General features: G+C 42.7%; 1 protein-coding gene across 3 annotated transcripts in view; it reads left to right on the top strand.

Annotated features, from left to right (window-relative positions):
- Positions 1 to 1,136: 1,136 nt before the first annotated feature.
- The window catches only part of LOC117039966 (syntaxin-binding protein 1), a 58,831-nt gene continuing 40,390 nt past the window's right edge, over positions 1,137 to 19,577 (top strand). The window contains exon 1 of one of the 3 annotated variants that reach the window (XM_033137434.1): positions 1,137 to 1,373. Coding sequence is in view for 2 of the 3 variants with exons in the window: in XM_033137432.1 (XP_032993323.1) it covers positions 1,337 to 1,373 (37 nt within the window). In the remaining variant the exon portion in view is untranslated. The remainder of the gene's footprint in view (positions 1,374 to 19,577) is intronic. The other 2 variants (XM_033137432.1, XM_033137433.1) reach the window with 2 other exon arrangements.

Genomic DNA, 19,577 nt, shown 5'->3' with positions numbered 1-19,577 from the left:
CTCCTTTCCATCCTAAATAGGTTAGCCAAACCTGCCATTTTAGGTCCTCTAACACTGTTGCCAAAGTAGACATTATAGCAGGCTTCCTCAACCTCGGCCCTGCAGATGCTTTTGGCTTACAGCTCCCATGATTCCTAGCTAGCAGGACCAGTGCTCAGGGATGATGGGAATTGTAGTCTCGAAACATCTGGAGGGCCAAGGTTGAGGATGCCTGCATTATAATCATCATCAATATTGATATTGTCTGTACTCTGCTCTTCAGCCTAGAAAGGCTTCCAGAGTGGCTTACATAAAATGAATTAAACAAGACTGTCCCCTCCTGCAGGCTTACCATCTAAACAAAATATAAATACATGACACATAAGGGGAAAGAGAAAAGTACAGAAGAGGGGGGGAAACAGGCACCAGTTCTTGAAGAGTGGCTCTGTTGGCATGAAAGTTGACATCTGGGTCTGAAGCAGGGTCTCGTCTTAGTGTCTATATCTCTGTGTCTCTTGACATGTGGGCCTGATGAATAGCTGTCTCTTTTTATTGGGACTGGGGGGTGGGGGTGGTAGTGGAAACTGCCTATATTTTTAACCTGCTCAAGGGACGCGGGTGGCACTGTGGGTTAAACCACTGAGCCTAGGGCTTGCCGATCAGAAGGTCGGCGGCAGTGCAATATCATTTAAAAAGTTTTTTTTTAAAAAAAAAAATGCAACGTAAAACCTGCAAATCCAGCTGCACGAAAGCAAATTTAGAACAAGGATTTGGTGGCAGGGGTTGAGGGGGGGATGCCATAGAATATTTGCATTCTGCAAACAAGTACATGTGTAAACGCATGTAAGGGAGGTTCATTCATACAGCAGGAGAGGCTATCATTCTTTCTGTTACCCACCCCCCACCCCTTTATTTGCAGATGTTGGCTCCGCCCCTCACCAGAGTTGGCCGATGAGCAGAACCGCAGGCGGTGCGTGTGCATATCTGTGTGTGTATAGAAGGGGGGGGGGAGATGCTGAGCAGGCGGTGCGCTGATTGGCCCGGTGGGGGCATGACGCCATCCACGGCACCACCATCCTCTCTCTGCATCAGCATCATCAGCAGACCGCATCACAATCCAACCACGCCCTGCCTGGACCTGCCTCCTCCTCCGCCGCCGCCTCCCTCCGCATCTTTGCCCAGACTGCCCTCCCTCCTTCCTTTTGCAGTCAGCTGAGAAGCCAAACCGGAGTGCAGTTTTGTGCGGGGTTTTGAGCCGAGCAGCAGCAGGAAAAGGAGAAAAGGAAAAACCAGACGTGGGGATTCCTCCTCACACAGACGCCTCAAGAAGAAGAAGAAGAGCAATAGAAGGGGCACCATGGCACCCGCTGGGCTTAAGGCTGTGGTTGGAGAAAGTAAGATTAAACTCTTTTTGTTGTTCCTTCCTCTCTCTCTCTCTCTCTCCCCCGCCCACCTTTCATTTAATGGGCATTGAGAAGAGGGGCTTTCTATTCCCACCAACCCCTCGCTCCGTAGTCCCGATTGTAAAAATAAATTAGGGAGGTAGCTGCAGAAATCTGGAGAGTTGGTGGTAGCGGTGAAGGAAATGGAATATTAAGAGGGATGGAAGGGGGAGATTTGGAGTGTCACTGCAGACCTTACGTTTTTTTATTTGGGTGGGGGGTGCCCTCGATGGTCGAGGACTCTACGGGTAAAGGGATCCCTTCCACCACCACCCTGTTTATACAATTGGTATCTATTCATATTATTGCTAGTCTTGGCCAAAAAAAGAGAAGCGTTGTTAACTGGAAGGGGAAAGGCAGATGGGCACGCTGTTATTCTGCAGTATGTGGAGTGGAAGATGGGGGGGGGGGGGGAAACAGCACCGGCTTGACAACCCCCCCCCCATCTTTGCCCCGTTTTAAAGTGTGTGTGGGGCTTTTACCAGTAGATGTATCCTTAGCAGATCAATGTAAGACTGGTGGTGTCTCCTGTGTCCTTAACGGATTTATCTGTGACGGAAATTATATCTGTTTTATGGCCTGCAATGCACAACATGGAGAATGTGTGTTTTGTGTGTGTGTGTGTGTGTGTGTGTGTGTGTGCAATCGTCAACTGAGAAATCCTCTTGTATTTGCAGGTTCATTTGGGGTGGATCTCCCCCCCCCAAAAAAAAATCCAGTCCTTTATTCTCTCTATCCAACCCTTCCCCCATGCACAGTGGAAGATCTAGCGCAGATCCTGCAGTGTCAGTGCAAAACAGCCCGGTTGTTATCCCCCCCCCCCCCGCCCAATATCTCATGTATTTTTCTCTCTGCCATCCCCCTTCAATAAACCAAGTGTACTGGTGAAGAATCCAATGAAACTGGGAAGTCCTTAGAATGACAGCATATAATAGAAGCTTTTTCCTGCATGGGAGGCTTTTCCCTGAAAATGAGAATTTGGTTTATATTTGCTCGCACTGATTTAAGGGAGGGGGGGCCTTTGCACACGGAACTGAAATGCTATTTTTGGTCCTTTCGGCTTTAGGAGTTGTGCATTCTAAAGTATATCCAGGGAATGGCGTGGAAGGGGGATTTGCTCTATTGTTCATCCGGCAAATTTATTTTATTTTATTTTATTTTTTCTTAATGTGCCAGCCGCATACTAAAACGTATCGATTATATAGGTCAAGTGACATATTGCCAAAGTCCTCTTCCGTTTGTAGAATGCAAGTAGACAATTTCAGTCCTTTGTAGGTACGCAGATAAAATAGCGGAGACGATAATAAGGTGGTGGTTACTTTTAATGGAGGTATGCTGCTATGGCTCCTTTAAATCCCCCCCCCCCGTCTGTCTTAAGCAATTACAGTTAATCCACATTTTCAGAGGCGGCGTTGTCCAAATTGTATCAGTCATTTAAAAAAAAGAAAAGCAACGTAATTATTATTTTTGCTTTCTCATAGAAAATGAAAGGAGCAGAATCATAGCTGGGGAAACAGCCCCAAAAGGCGGCGGCTGGAGGGGAGGGGGGCCAGCAGCGTTTATTTTAGTATTTAGGAAGGAAGGCATCCTCCTCCATGTTATGACACTGGTTCAGCACTGCAGTCAGATGAGGCTGGAGATGGTGCGTGGTGGCATGACTTGGCGAGGTGGGGGTTGGGAAAAAGGAATAATCCTCTTAGATTCACGGCCTGCTTTATATCGCGCTAAATCACCTGCCCAGAGACCACTGATCAGCATCTCCGCCTGAATGTTGCGTGTTCTCAATTCTAAAAAAGCATTGAGACTCAGGTGCTGCTAAAAGGCGGCGTAGGGGGGATGTTTCCCCCCTTGCTTTAGCCCAAATACCACCCTTTCCTACAAGGCAGGGCAGGGCAGGGCAGAATCCACCTCCCTCTCTTAAGCTTCAAGATTTATTTATTTTTCAGAGGGGGCAGAATGAGAAGAGCTTTGTTTGCGTTGTATCCCCACTTGCCGGAAACATTCCTAGGTAGGAACTACACAAAAATAAAATCAAAGCGTAAATGATTGAGGCAACAAGGGGAAATGGTGGCTAATCTCAGCGTTTGCTTCTGGTGACCTCTAGCCCATGCACTGTGAATTCCCCCCTCCCCTTAGGTATATCGTACCTTGACACAGTTCCGTTACAGCAGCAACTAATCGTCACAGCCGTCAACCAATGAAGATGCTAATGTGAATTTGTTGGTGGTGATACTTAACGCTGTGAAAATTGGACAGAATTCAGGGCCCTGTTCTGGGGTTCTCCTAAAAAAGCCAAAACCGTGTGCGAGAGATGCTTAACAGCAGACTATCTGATTTATACTGATATGAACCTGGCTGCCTATTGAGATGATCACCAGAGGCCTTGCTTCAGAACATTCACCTTTTATAAAGGTGCCACACTGAGCAGGGATTCAAATTCTTGTCTCCCAGCTCCTAGCCAACACTCTTAACGGCCGCTATGCCACACTAGCAGTCCTCATAGTGTTTACCCTCCAGCAAATATTCAGTAGCACACCGACAGTGTCCGAACATACCGTAGATAGCATTTTAAAGTTATCATGTTTTTATCCTGTTGATAAAGCCAATGCCAATGAATATCCTCTAAACCCAATTGACCACGTCTTGTGACTGTGAGTTGCATGAGTTTTAATGAAGCAGGGGTGCAGAGATACTTAAGAAGCTGTTGTGTGGTTCTTTTGTATCTAAAGCAAGGGTGAGGAACACATGGACCTCCAGATGCTCCTGGACTATAGCTTCCATTATCATTGACCACTATCTAGGGCTAATAGGAGCTGGAGTCCCAACAACATTGGGTGGGGAGTGGGCGGGCACAGGTTCCCCACCACTGATCTAAAGGCAGAGCTATAGGCCTGCCATACATGTTATGGGCTGTATCCAATAGACCCAGATAAATTAATGGATTCATGGGAGTCAGCTCCATTATTTTCAGTGTGTCTCCTCCTGGATACAAACCAGTGCTGTTGTTTTCTGATATATCTGCAATACCAGGGTTGGCTACAGTGCCTTGTCTACTGTATGTGCAATGGCAAACATTATTATGATTGTCCATCACTGTAAGCTGCCTTACTGCGTTTCCATCTCCACCATTCCCATTCAAAAAATTCCTGCATGATTCACAAAGCTTAGCTGTCTCAATTCATAGAATCATAGAATCATAGAGTTGGAAGAGACCACAAGGGCCATCCAGTCCAACCCCCTGCCAAAGAGGAAACACCATCAAAGCATTCCTGACAGATGGCTGTCAAGCCTCTGCTTAAAGACCTCCAAAGAAGGAGACTCCAAAGAAGAAGAAATTCTTCCAAAGAAGAATTCCTCCTCCCGCATTTGTATTTCTGTCTTGGCAAATCCTAATTTCAGTAAACGTTCTAATTTTGTTTTTTGTTTTTCCTTTTTAAAGTGGAACTTGTGATTTGTTCTTAATTAGACTTTCCTTAGAGTGGACCCATTGAAATCAGTGAACCTAAGTTAGGTCTGCCCATCAGTTTCCATAGGTTTCACAGGTGCCATATAATACTCATTCTTCATTTATAAGAAATAGTTATTCTAGTGTGGCAGCACCTACACCTATGACATCAGGCAGGCACCTTCACTGTATTCTCTTTTGGCTCCTGCTGAAAACACTTTTGTCCAGGCAAGTCTCTCCAGATACATAAGATGTTAATGACTTTTAACCCTTTTTAAAATGTTTTGGGTACTTTTTTTTTTTTTTACTTTTTTTGCAGATCACTTAATTTTTTTAATCTGAGGTTTTGTTATATTCAAGTGGTATATAATCTGAGGTTTTGTTATAATCAAGTGGTATATAAATATTATTAGCTAAATCAATGAACATTAGGTATGACCCCATGAAATTCATATAATTTGATAAGACCTGGTCAAACCCACCCAAGTGAGTGGGATAAATCCTTGCTCATTTCACAAAGGGTCATCTTCCTTTACCACGTGGGTGTGGAATCCCAGGCTACATTTCTCATGGATTCTGCTCCATACCCTGCACTGAATCTGAATTGGACTCCTCTGTGACTGCTATTTAAAAAGAGGGGGGCATCAGTTAAATAGATGACAACATGTTTTGTGTCTAGGTGGGCCCTTGGAATGCAACCAGAAAGTGAGTGTCAGACTGAAGGTAGCCACTGGCTTGAAGTTCCCTAGGTGACTCTCAGTACTTTTAAAGTTTGGTGGGTGGGGGATCTGTGCGCAACCCCCATCATCACTTGACCATTGGTCAAGCTGTCTGTGGCTGAAGTTACCATCCAGCAAAGCCTGGAGGGCCACAGCTCTCCTTACCCCATGCTACTTGAGGGGTGGTTTCTTTCAGCAGGGCAAACTTGGTGACAATGAACGTTCTCCTTCATACACACTCTCCCAGTGTTCGAAACTCCCATTGTTCTAGGCACATTTTGCGACAGGGAATTTCATTAAGACGAGCAGTTTCTGAGCTCTGGGCGCAGTACTGCTCCTAAGATTTCAGATTAAAACTGCAGAGTGGAAGGAAAGGAGGACCTTTTTCTGCCTCCCCACTTCCAGCTACTCTCTGAAGACTGGAGAAGAGACCCTCTTGAGAATATTAGGGGAGTGGGCAGGGGGAGGACTAGACCATGTGAAAAACGAACATAATATTTTGGCTGTAGTTCATTCATTTTGACCTTTGTATTCTTGTTATAAAAATGTGCACCTAGACATTCCGTTGTTGCACTCATAACCTAGGTTTAAGGTGCCATGTAGCTCCTAGCTTTCATATCCCAGTTTCTAACACTGCTCTCTCTTGTGTGTATCCTGTTGCGAAACACAGTTTTGTCGGCAGAACTGTTGTGGCTTTATGAGTGCTGTGCAGGGATGCTTTGACCTCTGGCTGTATTTATCTGACCGGCCTCCACGGCGAGACATTGGCCAGATCGTGCCTTCTGGCAAACATGAAAACATGCCTTCACAGCCCCTCTAGCCATGACTTCCTGAAGCTTTGCATCCTCGGGGATGAAGTTATTTCCTGCCTTTCAGTTTCCTCTGTGTGCTCATTCCTCGTTTCCATCTGAATTGGCTTGTGATGGTGTAAGGAACCTCTGAATGCAGGCAACTTTCTGACCCTCAGGAAGCTCCCTGGCCTGTCCTTGCTGCACATCCTTGAGTGCTTTATTTTCCTGGCTGGGATGTCCCTTGTGGTGATGCCTCTCACTTGCCAGGATGGAGGATAGAGAATGATGTGTAACTATTGGTAGAAACTTGTCCACCGTACAAAGGTGTTACAGTGGTACCTCGGGTTACAGACGCTTCAGGTTACATACGCTTCAGGTTACAGACTCCGCTAACCCAGAAATAACTCTTCAGGTTAAGAACTTTGCTTCAGGATAAGAACAGCGGCAGCGGGAGGCCCCATTAGCTAAAGTGGTGCTTCAGGTTAAGAACAGTTTCAGGTTAAGAACGGACCTCCGGAACGAATTAAGTACTTAACCAGAGGTACCACTGTACTTGCACTTTCTGCTCTGCCCACTTCTGCCTTTGGCTCTGACTCAGCACTAGGAATGTGGCCCCTGGGAAGTTGTATTGAAGTGAATACGGCTCTCAGACTCAAAAAGGTTCCTTGCCCCCAGTGTACCTTCTTTGAAAAGGTACCTGCTACACCAAAGGCAGTCAAATCCACACAATGCATTAAAAGCACATTAAAAGCCTTTTTCTTAGGAATATTAGCCTTGAATATACCTAAAGATCAGGAAAATCTCATTATGTATGCAACAACGATAGCCCGAATAGTATATGCTCAGAAATTGAAGGAAGGTACAATGCTGACTAAGGAGGAATGGCAGGCTAGAGTATGCTGAATTGGCTAGTTTAACTGGCAAATTAAGAAAACAGGAAGGGATAATTTTTAAGAATGATTGGAAAATGTTTGTTGAAAATTTGGAAGATTATTGTAAACATCTAAAAAACATTAGCAGGAATAGAATAAATCTAGCGGTGAAAATATAAACAGGAAAAATTGGTTGAGTTAAAATAGGGACTAATTAGAGTTTACAGCAATGAAGGAGAACTGTAATGAACCATGGAGGCCGGGGGAAGGAAGTCAATCTTTAATATATGGATTGTTCAATGTATGTTGATTTACAAAACTGAAAATGATAAATAAAGTCTATTTAAAAAAACAAACAAGTTTCGCTTGCCTGTTGCACTGAACACAGGTACATGCTGTCTCTCCATATTTACAAGTGTTTGTGTGAAAGTGCGTACATTTGTACTCCTCAGCTGTTCATTTGTACTCCTCAGCTGTTGTGTACACAGGCTGTAACCTTGTTGAAAATGGGATGTAAATAATTTTACAGGTGTACTACCCAACTGTTAGGGGTGTTCACATTCAGCAAGGATACAGCTGTACACTTGGACAATCATTCACTGGTATCATTCAAGAGAGTACAGTTCTGTGTACACCATAGTTGAATATACACACATCAAGTGTTCACTCTTTCACACAAATGCTGTTACATGTGTACTTGTACTTGTGGTCAGTGTAGCATACGCATGAACCTATTGTGTACATATATTGCACGTTCGTTGACTTTTACCTGTGTGGATATCTGTACAGTGAATGTGCCACGAGGGCTGAGATGTTTTCATATTTGCCAGACAGCTGTAACCTAGGGCTGCATCTCTTTGGTTAATTTAGGATTGGAGATGAATGGTTTAAAAATATTTTGGCTAATTTAAAAAGGCACCCACCTCAATTAATTGAGTTAATTATTTTTAATCTAAGACCTCGGGGGGGGGTTGATTTTGGAAGAGGCATATTTCCTCCTTTTACACAGAACCAGTTTTTTATTTATTAAATTATTTATTTGCTGATATTCATAGAAGTTTACGTTTATACATAAAATCACCCAATAAATATAAAAGATTACGATGAGAAATCAGCTAACTAATTATGGAAATACATTCTTAATTGCCTGCTTAAGCCTAATGGAATAGGAAAGTTTTCAACAGGCACTGAAAATTTGAAAGAGACGGTGCCTGCTGAATGTTTTGGAGGTGGGGGAGGGGTGATTAACAAAATCAATCCTCCTGGCAGACTGGGAATATCCCCTCAGTCGCACAGTTTAGGACATACCACACCTTTCCTCAGCAGAGTTTCTTTTTCTTTGAGAAAAATAAGTCACTCACATAAATGTAAATTAAGCATTATTAACAAAGATAATAACTTAATGAGAGAAACTCAATACAACAACATGAGGAAAGTCTGAGGCAAAAAACAAGAAGAGGCAGTTGGTCCCTCGTAACTGACACTCTTAACTGAACACACCCTGAAGGGAGGGACTGATTCTGGAGCAAAGCACACAAATCCCACCCACCAGATACCAGGCACTCTACTATTCATATTAGGCCCCAGTGTTTTTCTTACAAGCCACTTCTCACTGTGCCTAATTTAAATTAATCAATTTTAATTTAGCATGTAAATTCTCAAAACCTTCTTATTTAAACACCCAACAATTTTTGTACATTCTTTTTTATTCTCAGTATACAAAACTGTATCATCTACCTTGGTTTATTAAACCTTTGTACATTTCCATTCTTATCTAACTTTTTCTTAAACACCTATTTGCACCCCATAGCCTTTTTACCCTTTGGCAATTTAGTAAATGCGCAAGTGTTGTTTTTATTCACTGCTTTCAATTCTTCCTTGGCTGCTTCTATCCACTTGTCAGCTTCTTCTGCAGGAAGTTGTCGATTTCTTTCCATGTGTCAGGTTCACCATTAGCCACTGCTCTTGCAATGTATGATAGTCGCTCTGCTGGCACACTTTTGTTAACTCATGATGAGTGTCTGATTAACAGTTCTAATTGTTCATCCATATAATCACACACAGCTTCTTGTCCTGACTTTGTTTCTCCTACTGCTGGTAGATTTTCTATACTTGGACTAGTTTTCTCTGTTTTTTCAACTTCTGTGATCAGTTTTACTAGAACCTCTTCAGTTACCAAATCAGCATTAGTCTGTTTCTGTTTAAAAATGTTCTTTATTTTATAATATATTTTTTATTAAGTTTTACATAAGTTTTCCAAACATCATTTAACATTCTTTCATATCTTATACAATATTTTTTGGACTTCCATCAACCACGTCTAAAGATTTCCAATCTTCCAAGAATCTCTGGTCCCGTCAGTTTTGAATTCTCCCTGTCATCTTGTCCAATTCTGCATAGTCCATTAACTTCATCTGCCACTCTTCTATTGCTGGTAGTTCTTCTTGTTTCCACTTCTGTGCCAATAGTATTCTTGCTGCCTTTGTCGCATATAAAAACAGTTTTTTTTTAAATCTTGTCTACTAATATCCTCACCTACAATACCAAATAGAAAAGCTTCTGGGTTTTTTTAAATAAATGTACATTTCACCATCTTTTTCATCTCATTATATGTCATTTCCCAGAAGCCTTTCACTTTCTTACATTCCCACGACATGTGATAAAACGTTCCTTCTTTATCCTTACATTTCCAACATTTATTACTTGTTTTATACATTTTAGCTAATTTCACTGGTGTAATATACCATCTATACATCATTTTCATTGTATTTTCTTTCAATGCAATACATGCAGTAAATTTTACTCCTTCTTTCCACAATTTCTCCTAGTCCTTTAACTGTATATTATACCCAAAATCTTTGGCCCAGTGTATCATAACCGACTTTACCTCTTCATCTTTCAAGTGCCATTCCAACAGCATTATATACATTTTACACAGTATTTTACAATTATTATTCAATATTTCAATTTCAAATTTTGATTTATTATGATCAAATCCATTTTCCTTTAAATTTTCTTTCAACATATCATTGACTTGGCGATAGTGCAACCAATCATTTACATACTCTTTTACCTCTTCATATAGTTTCATTTTCCATTTATTTCCTTCCTCTTTTATTAACTTTTCATATGTAACCCATTTTTCACTCATATTTATCTTTTTCACACTCATAACTTCTAAGGATGACAAAAGGTGTTTTACGTTCTAATAGGTTTTTATACCTATCCCAAATTTCAAATAGAGATCTTTAGAATATATGGTTACCAAATCCTTTGTGCACATTTGTTTTATTATACCATAAATATGCATGCCAACCAAACCTATTATCAAAATCTTCTAGATCCAACAAATCTGTGTTTTCTAACAAGTTCCATTCCTTTAACCAACAGAGGCAAGACACTTCATAGTATAATTTCAAGTCTGGCAAGGCGAAGCCCCCTATTTCTTTAGTAATTTTTAATAATTTAAATTGGATTCTTGGTTTCTTCCCCTGCCAGATGAATCTTGAAATCATTTTTTGCCATCCCTTAAATATAGCTTCCCCTTTGATTATTGGAATTGATTGAAACAAAAAGAACATTTTTGGTAGCATGTTCATTTTAATAGCCGATATCCTACCCCATAGGGATAGTTTCATCCTTCCCCATACTTCCAGATCTCTCTTTATTCCATTCCACACCGGTGTATAATTATTCTGAAATAAATCTATATTCTTTGACGTTAGCCTCTCTTTAAAATTGTTCTGATTAGGAACACATGCACAAGATTGCTCTCCTTCTCTAAAATACACTACTCACTTTCACTTCTCCTGTTTTTGGATTAAGAATTATGTAACCTTTGCACCCCTTCTCAAAGCCGACAAATATTCAGTCCTGATGCTAAGATTGGTACATCTTTGTGCTGGCACATATGCAAAAACTTTTGATCCAAAGACTCTAATGTGACTGATGTTTGGTACTCTTCCAAACCAAAGTTCAAATGCTGTTTTATTTGCAGCTGTTCTGCAAATCCTTGCCTCACCCCAATATTCAAATGATAAATAAGACTTCATGAACATACATCTGACCATCTCCATCAGAGAGCAATTCTTTCTCTCCGCTATTCCATTTTGTTCTGGGGTAAATGGGGTAGTGTGCAAATGTTTAATACCATTTTCCTCTAGATAAGATTTGATGTGGTGTAACATGTACTCACCACCGTTGTCTGAAAGTATTGCTCATGGCTTCCTCCCACATTGATTTTCAACATTTGCAACAAACATCTTCAATTTCTCTGCAGTTTCTGATTTTTCCTTTCAAAGGTAAGTTGTGCAGTATCTGGAATAATCATCAATAAACGTTAAGATTCACTTATTTTTCCCATGAGACACCGGTTGAATTGGACACATATATCAGTATGAATCAGTTGCAAAAGCTCTGTTGAACTTCTCTAGCTTTGCTTGGGGAAAGGTCTTTTTCCCCAGCAAACAACTTTCACATACCAGTACTTCACCATTCAGGTCAACTTTACAAGGTTTAATTTCCATTCCTCTCAGCAAACATTTCTTTAGCAGGTCTGCAGTAATCCTGAAGTCTCTATGTCCCAGCCTTTTGTGCCACAGATGAACACAGGGTTCACTTGAATTCTACTTGAGCATATTCACCCTTTCTTGACCTGTATATAGCACAAAGACTCCATTATTTTCAAAACTCTGTGCATGTAAAACTCTGCCTTTGGTAATTACACATCTGTTGTGATTAAAATTTACATTAAGACCACACTTGGTCAGGGTTGACACACTCAGCAAACTGTTAATTCTGGCAAGTAAATTACATCTCTCACTTCATTACAAACAACTCTTCTGCCTTCAACACACTTCTAGTTGGTTCTCCTGCTCCTTTTGCTTGCACAGAATTTTTGTGGCCATTTGCACAAAACTGTTAATGTTTAATAGACTATTGTATTTTAACATTCTGTTAGAAGCCACCCAGAGTGGCTGGGGAAACCCAGCCAGATGGGTGGGGTATAAATAATATATTATTATTATTATTATTATTATTATTATTACTGTCTCTGATGAGTTTTTATTTAACTCTCTGAAAAAAATTAGCATCACATTTCATGTGCAATGAAGCTCCTGAATCAATTAACCAACTAGAAGAGTTACTGTTTCTCATCACTGGTCATTGGCCACTCTGGCTGCAGTTGATGTGGACTGGAGTCCAATAATATTTGTAATTTATGGAAATAAAAAGTGAGAAGGCACTATGTATCAACCACCTCAAGCCTTACGATTGGCAGAGAGGGCTCTGTTGGTGTTGTCTTCCTTGTGAGGTACAGTGTGGTGTAGTGGTTAAAAGCGGTGGACTCGTAATCTGGGGAACCGGGTTCGTGTCTCCGCTCCTCCACATGCAGCTGCTGGGTGACCTTGGGATAGTCGCACTTCTCTGGAGTCTCTCAGCCCCACTCACCTCACAGAGTGTTTGTTGTGGGGGAGGAAGGGAAAGGAGAATGTTAGCCGCTTTGAGACTCCTTCGGGTAGTGAAAAGCGGGATATCGAATCCAAACTCTTCTTCTACACCACTCTCTCTCTGTCAAGGTAGTTAAGGGCACCTGCTTACAAATCTCCCTAACTAGGTTGTGGCTTTTTAAAAGAGCAAAATAAAATGTTGCCCACAGACATTTGTGTTATGCAGAGTTTGTTGTCGACGGCCGTGATGCTGAGGGATTTGGACCAGCACCAAGGTGAATCGGCAGTAGCGGAAGCTGCTACAGGTTTGTTGATTCTCTTAGGAGATCACCAACCTGGCACAGTTCTTTCTTCTTGTTGATTCTAGGAATAAGAAGACTGCCAGCTTCCTAAAATGGCATGGGCATGACAGTCTGATTCTTATTTATTAATAGCTTGCTTTTCCTCCGAGGGTCTCTCAAAGTGTCTAATGTGTTGCACGCTAACAATCCCATGGCACTTGGTCGGCTGGCTTTACTGTCTTCCAAATGGCAACTACTCAGGGGGTGCTATTTTCCCACCCCCACCCCTCAGAAAGCTAGCACCCCAGGGAGAACACTTCTAGCCTAGTTCACACCCTGAAGTGCTTGTTTTCCAGCTGCAAAGAGGATTATTGTTGTAAGCTTTTCCCCCTAATGCGGCAAATGAATCAGCCTGAAGTGGAACATAGGAATAGAGGAAACTGGCATATGCTGAATCAGGCCATTGGTGCATCTAGCTCAGTACTGTCTGCGCTGATTGACGATCACTTTCCTGTGTTTCAGGCAAGGGTCATTTTGAGCCCTGTCTGGAGACCTGGGAGCTTTTGCATGCATAGCAAATGCTCTGCCACTGAGCTATGGCCCTTCCCTTAAGACAGGGGAACATGGGACGCTGCCTTATACTGACTGATTAGGCCATTGGTCCTGCTAGCTTACCTGTAGCATTGTCTACACTGGCTGACAGTGGCCTGTCCGGGTTTCAGGTAGGGAGTCTCTCCCAGCTTTAACTGAAGATGCTGTAACATTCTACATGCAAAGCCATGAAGCTATGACTCTAGTACAGCTCTAGAAGGATCCTACAGTTCTGTTTGTTTGTTTGTTTGTTTGTTTGTTTAGATCTGCTGGAAAGCATCCACAAGGGATGGCTGCACTGCATTCTTGCATCTATGTTACCACCACATACTACTCGAGCTATACATCTGTAAATAAATGGATCAAAAATATTTAAGGCTTTTGTGCAATGATCTTCAGAGGAAAATATAGTCTCTTTGGCTGCCCTGAATACGTACTATCGCTGTAATAGCAAAATGGGCTAGTTGGTGCCGATAGGACTGTAGCCAAAAACGGGCTACTGAGATTAACATACTGTGTGAAACCTTAAGCTTTGCAGACATGCAAAAAAAAAAAACACTAGGAAAATACCCTTCGCCAACCCGCTGCAGTAAGGACTGAGTGTGCTTGGTGGCCACCGGATGTCGAGGGCCTTTTTGGGGTGGGGAAACAGAAAATGGGGGGGGGGTGAGGAGGATGAGGGGGGAGGAGGTCAGGAATGGAGTATCTTGGAAAAGATAGCTCTCTTGACTATCACTCTGAACAGGGGTACCCTACACTGCAACATTTTGTTGCAGCTCTCGCTTGTTACTTCTGTTTTACATGTTGGTAATAGAGATGTAGTTCTCTTCCGTGTTTCTAGGCACTGGTCTGGGCTTTAAAACGTGGACCTATGTTTGGAAAGCCCAGTGCAAAAGAAATTCCGGATGAGGCCATAGTGCCTTTAAAAAATACTACTAAAATGTATTCCAGTATCGCCTAAAGCAAAGGGTGTCCTTTATCTGAGGAACAAGCCTAATACCACGCTGTCAGGTCAAGCACACATTTTTTTTCCAGCATGCTATTTTAGCAATGTTATGGTGACAGTGTCCATTTTTTACCCTTCCTTCTGGGTGTTGTCCTTTATTGATCTGGTTTGCTGCTATCAGGTTGCTCACTTCTCTGCTCTCTTTCCTTTCTATCTTTCCTAGCAAACTCCTAGCTAACAATGTTATTCTCCAACCCATATACCTTTTTTTGCATTTCCCCCCCAAAAAACAAAAAACCAACCAGTTTTGGGAAACTTAAAAGTCCCAGTCTTGTACGTGTGGAGTGTTTTAAAGGAAGTGCACCCCCCATGCCCAGTTTCCAGAGATATACAGTGGTACCTTTGGTTACGTACTTAATTCGTTCCGGAGGTCCGTTCTTAACCTGAAACTGTTCTTAACCTGAAGCACCACTTTAGCTAATAGGACCTCCCATTGCCACTGCGCCGCCAGAGCACGATTTCTGTTCTTATCCAGAAGCAAAGTTCTTAACCTGAAGTGTTATTTCTGGGTTAGCGGAGTCTGTAACCTGAAGCGTATGTAACCCGAGGTACCACTGTATGTACCCCCCCCCCGTGTGTCCCCTTGAAACCTCCTTTCCTTCTTATTAGATTTCCTGAGCTGAAAGCAGAGAGAAGGAGAGGGAGAGAGTGTGTATGTGTGCCCTGAGCATTGCTGCAATGCAGTTCTGAGGATCAAGAGCATGGCACAAGAAATGGCTGAGAGGGACAAATTGTGCATTGCTGCAGAAGGATGGGGAAGTTAGCCACTTCACACATCTCCAAAATAACACATCCATCACCCAAATTAATAATAATAATAATAATTGCAGAAAACTTTAAATTTAAGGGAGAGAGAGAACCTTTCATTGCTATGTATATGTGCAAGTTCAGAAATGGTGGCTATATTTTAAATGGAAAAGCAGTACCTCTGTCTCTGCTCAGCATGGTTTGCCAAGTGCTCATAGTTCTTGCAGTGTTCTTTTTACAACCTCTAAAGCAGACTTGTACCAGGCAGCCCTTGAAATAGAGCTCTGACCTCTATTTTCACATGGTTAAACAATGAAATATATACACCCGCAAGAAATAGCAGTGGCCACTGGTTCAGAGGGCTTCAAAAGAGCATTAGACAAATGGAGGACCAGACTATTAGATATGATGGATATGTTCCTCCTGCACTGTTGCAGGCAGTATACGCTTCTGAAGACCAGTTCTGGGAAATCACAAGTAGGGAATTGTTATTGCAAACTGGTCCAGCTTTCGGGCTTCCCACTGGGGTGCCTGGTTGGCCTGGTTGTGAGAGCAGGATGCTGAACTTGGTGGGCCTTTGGCCTGATCCAGCAGGACTCCTTCTATGTTCTTAAGATGACACTTTTGAAAAAAAACAAAAACAAAGGAACCTTCTTGAGGCTTAGTTTGCTTGCACAAGCCATGTTGCTGAAGAGTCTCGAGGCTTGATCTCACTTTGTGTGGTCTGCCCTGTGCTGCCTAAGGGGAGCCAATAGTGTCATTCCTTGGAGGTATTGATCACCTCCAGGAGGTTTGGTGGGTGGGAATTGGCGGTTCTGTCACTGCAAGAAATGAACTAAGGGAACCAGGAAGAGGGCCTTCTCAGCAGTGGTGCCCTCCCTGTGGAACGCCCTCTAAATAACTACACAACTTTTAGAAGACATCTGAGGGCAGCCCTGTATTAGGAATTTTCTAATGTTTGACGTTTTATTATGTTTTTATATTTTGCTGGAAGCCGCCCAGAGTGGCTGGAGAAACCCAGCCAGAAGGGCAGGGTGTATATGTTGTTGCTGTTATCAGCAGCAATTAATATGCTCTACCTATACACCCACTATAGCAGGGGGGTGTATGCCCCTTAAGACCAGTTGCTAAGTGGGGAGAGCTCTTGTTCTGGGTCCTACTTGTGGATTTCCCTTTGGGGCATCTGGTTGGCCACTTTGAGAACAGGATGTTGGACTAAATGAGCCACTGGTCTGCTCTATCAGGCTCTTCTTAAAGTTGACCACAAAGCAGCAGCTCTCCAAGGTACTGGGCACGGGTTTTCACATCACCTACTGCCTTTCAACTTTAGATGCCAGCAGCTGAACTCGAAACTCTATGTGCAGAGGGAACTGATGCTGTACCACTAAGCAATGGCCTCTTCCTTCTCCAGGAAGATTACTGGGAGAGCTGTGGTCGTCTCACGTTTGTACATCTTGAAACACAACAGGAGCTGCTGAAGCAGAAATAAACCTGTGTGTATGGTGTTCTTGTTTTGTTTTGTTTTTTTTTTAAAAAATATTGCTCTTGCCTTGCTTAATTAGAGGTTAAAAATATACACACAGCACAAATGAGGTGGTAGAAAGGACTGTGCCATGCCCAGCTGCAGGGGTCTGAAGCTGGAAGCGTGTTCTATTCTAAGGAGATTTAAAAACAAAAATGAAGGAGTCGTTCAAAAATTGTGTTGTCTCTCCCCCGCCCCCACTATAATCTCCAAGTGGTGTGACCTCCTCTTCCCTCCTGCTGCTGTTGCCTGTGCAGCCCATGCCTAGAAAAGAGGAAGCTGACAATAGGCTGTGGTTTGGTGCAGATCATAGGGTAGGTGGGGGGGGGGGATACTCTGTGTAAGCTACAGGGCTTGGTTTTTTTTTTCTTGCTGAGCCAGATTATGTAAGCAGAAGGTTTGCAATGCCTTGTTACTCTGGAAACTTCCCCCTATGCTTTCTGCTGAAAGGGGTGTGTGCAGCGGTGTGTGTGTGTGTGTGTGTGTGTGTGTGTGTGTGTGTGTGTATTTCCTCCTTTTGTCTCATAAGGTATTTGTTGAAAGATAAAAAAAATCTTCACTTTTTAAAAAGTGAGATAAAAACAAGATGCGTTTACTCCTGCACATTTGCTGTGCGCTTTTCTTGGTAGGGATTGGTCTGTCAGTTTTGTTTTCCCTCTGTTTCTCAAGTTCAGTTTTCCACATTTCTGAAACAGTTTGTGGTTTTGTTTTTGTTTTTTTTTGTTTTAAAAAAGGTAATATGTTCATGAAAGTTAGTCAACATTTTAGTGCAAATTTCCAAAATGCACATTTTTGCAAGCAGTGTTCCAGAAGAATCCATATGGATGACCAATCACTCTCTGCCTGAGTCCAGAAGACTACGTGTGGATGACTAACATCTGTTTGCTTTCCGCTCAAATCATCCTTACAAGGAATATGTGTGTGTGTGTGTGTGTGTGTGTGTATATATATATATTTCAGGAGGAAGGAGGAGGGCTATATTAGAGAAGGGCCGTAGCTCAGGGGCAGAGTACCTGCTTTGCATGGACAATGTCTCAGCTTCAGTCTCTGGCATCTCCAGGTAGTTCTCGGAGTGTCTGCTGCCGGAAACCCTGGAGAGCTGCTGCCAGTCGGTGTAGACAATACTGAGCTTATCATTATTATTATTATTACTTATTTGTACCCAGCCTATCTGGCTGGGTCTTCCCAGCAACTCTGGGCGGCTTCCAACAAATATTAAAATACATTTAAATATCACAGATTAAAAACTTCCCTAAACAGGGCTGCCTTCAGTTATTTTCTGAATGTCAGGTAGTTGTTTATCTCTTTGACCTCTGCTGGGAGGGCGTTCCACAGAGCGGGTGCCACTACCAAGAAGGCCCTCTGCCTGGTTCCCTGTAGCTTTGCTTCTCGCAGTGAGGGAACCACCAGAAGGCCCTCGGCGCTGGATCTCAGCTACATAGACAAATGGTCTGGATTGGTATAAGGCAGCTTCCTGGGTCCCTAGGAGCAACTGTCCAGATTTCAGCCCATGCAGATAGTGAAAGTGGTGGGTGACTTGTGTATATGTGGGTCCGGTTGTGACGTCCCTTCCGCTTAGTGTAAACCATCCATAAAAGGGTTGCCAAATGCGATTTAGCATGGGGGATTACAAGGCATCACCTCAAGCTGCTTGTTTCTTGTTTCTAAATAAGGTTCTGATGTCTCTCTCTCTCTGTGTGTCAGATTATCAGCTCCTTGCAGAGAAGGCAAGCGAACTGAGGGACTGATGCCTCTCTTTGTGTGTGCTGTGAGCGAGGAGGTTTCATGCATGTTGAGGTGTGCTACTGTGGACCCCTTTCCAGTTTTTCGTTGGGTTGTTTCAATTCCTTCATTTCTTAGTTGCTTCTCCCTGTTCCAAGAATTCTAGATGTGATTAAAAGGCCTGGTGAAGCATAGTTGCAATCTAGGAAATCTTCACTTTGGGGGGGGGCATATTGGGGACACAGGGATTTTCACACTAGCTATGCCCACCAAGTCCCAAGCTCCATTGTCCTCAGAAGCAGGAAGCCTTTTTCCATTTCTAGAGGCTCCTCCTGCAATGTAGAATAGTAGTTTTTCAGGGTTCAGTGTTGAAGTGAGAATCACTTCCTTTGTGGGTAGCTTTCTAGGGGCCACAGGACCATGTCAGGTGGGGCCAGAGGCAAAAATAGAAGGGAAAATGGATGTTCCTCTTACATTTGTGTGATAGACAAGCAGTGTTAGAAACTGAGATATGAAAGCTAGGAGCTAAATGCCACCTTAAGCTTAGGTTATGGGCACTGCAATGGAGTGTCTAGGCCAGTGGTTCCCAACCTTTTTTTTGGCCATGCCCCACCTAAGCATCTCTAAAATCCTGATGCCCCCCCCAACATACAATTCTTATTATTCAAAAAATGAACTCCTATTCATGCGGAGGAAGCCTAACAGGCCATTCACTGTTAATAACTCATTCTCAAATTGCCCCCCCCTTAAAAATCAAACTGCCCCCCTGTGGGCTGTGTGCCCCACCTTGGGAACCACGGGTCTAGGCACGCTTTTTAAAACCAAGAATACAAAGCTGAAAATGAATGAACCGCAGCTAAAATCTTACGTTCGTTTTTTTTTTTCACGTGGTCTAGTCCTCTTCTGAAGACTAGACCACGTGAAAAAATGAACATAAGATTTTAGTTGCAGTTCATTCATTTTTCAGTTTTGTATTCTTGGTTTTAAAAAGTGTGCCTAGACCCGTGGTT

The sequence above is a fragment of the Lacerta agilis genome, chromosome Z (genome assembly GCF_009819535.1).
Source record: "Lacerta agilis isolate rLacAgi1 chromosome Z, rLacAgi1.pri, whole genome shotgun sequence".
Classification (NCBI taxonomy): domain Eukaryota; kingdom Metazoa; phylum Chordata; class Lepidosauria; order Squamata; family Lacertidae; genus Lacerta; species Lacerta agilis.
Note: the sequence above shows the minus strand (reverse complement) of the source record. Positions and strands in the feature narration are given on the sequence as shown.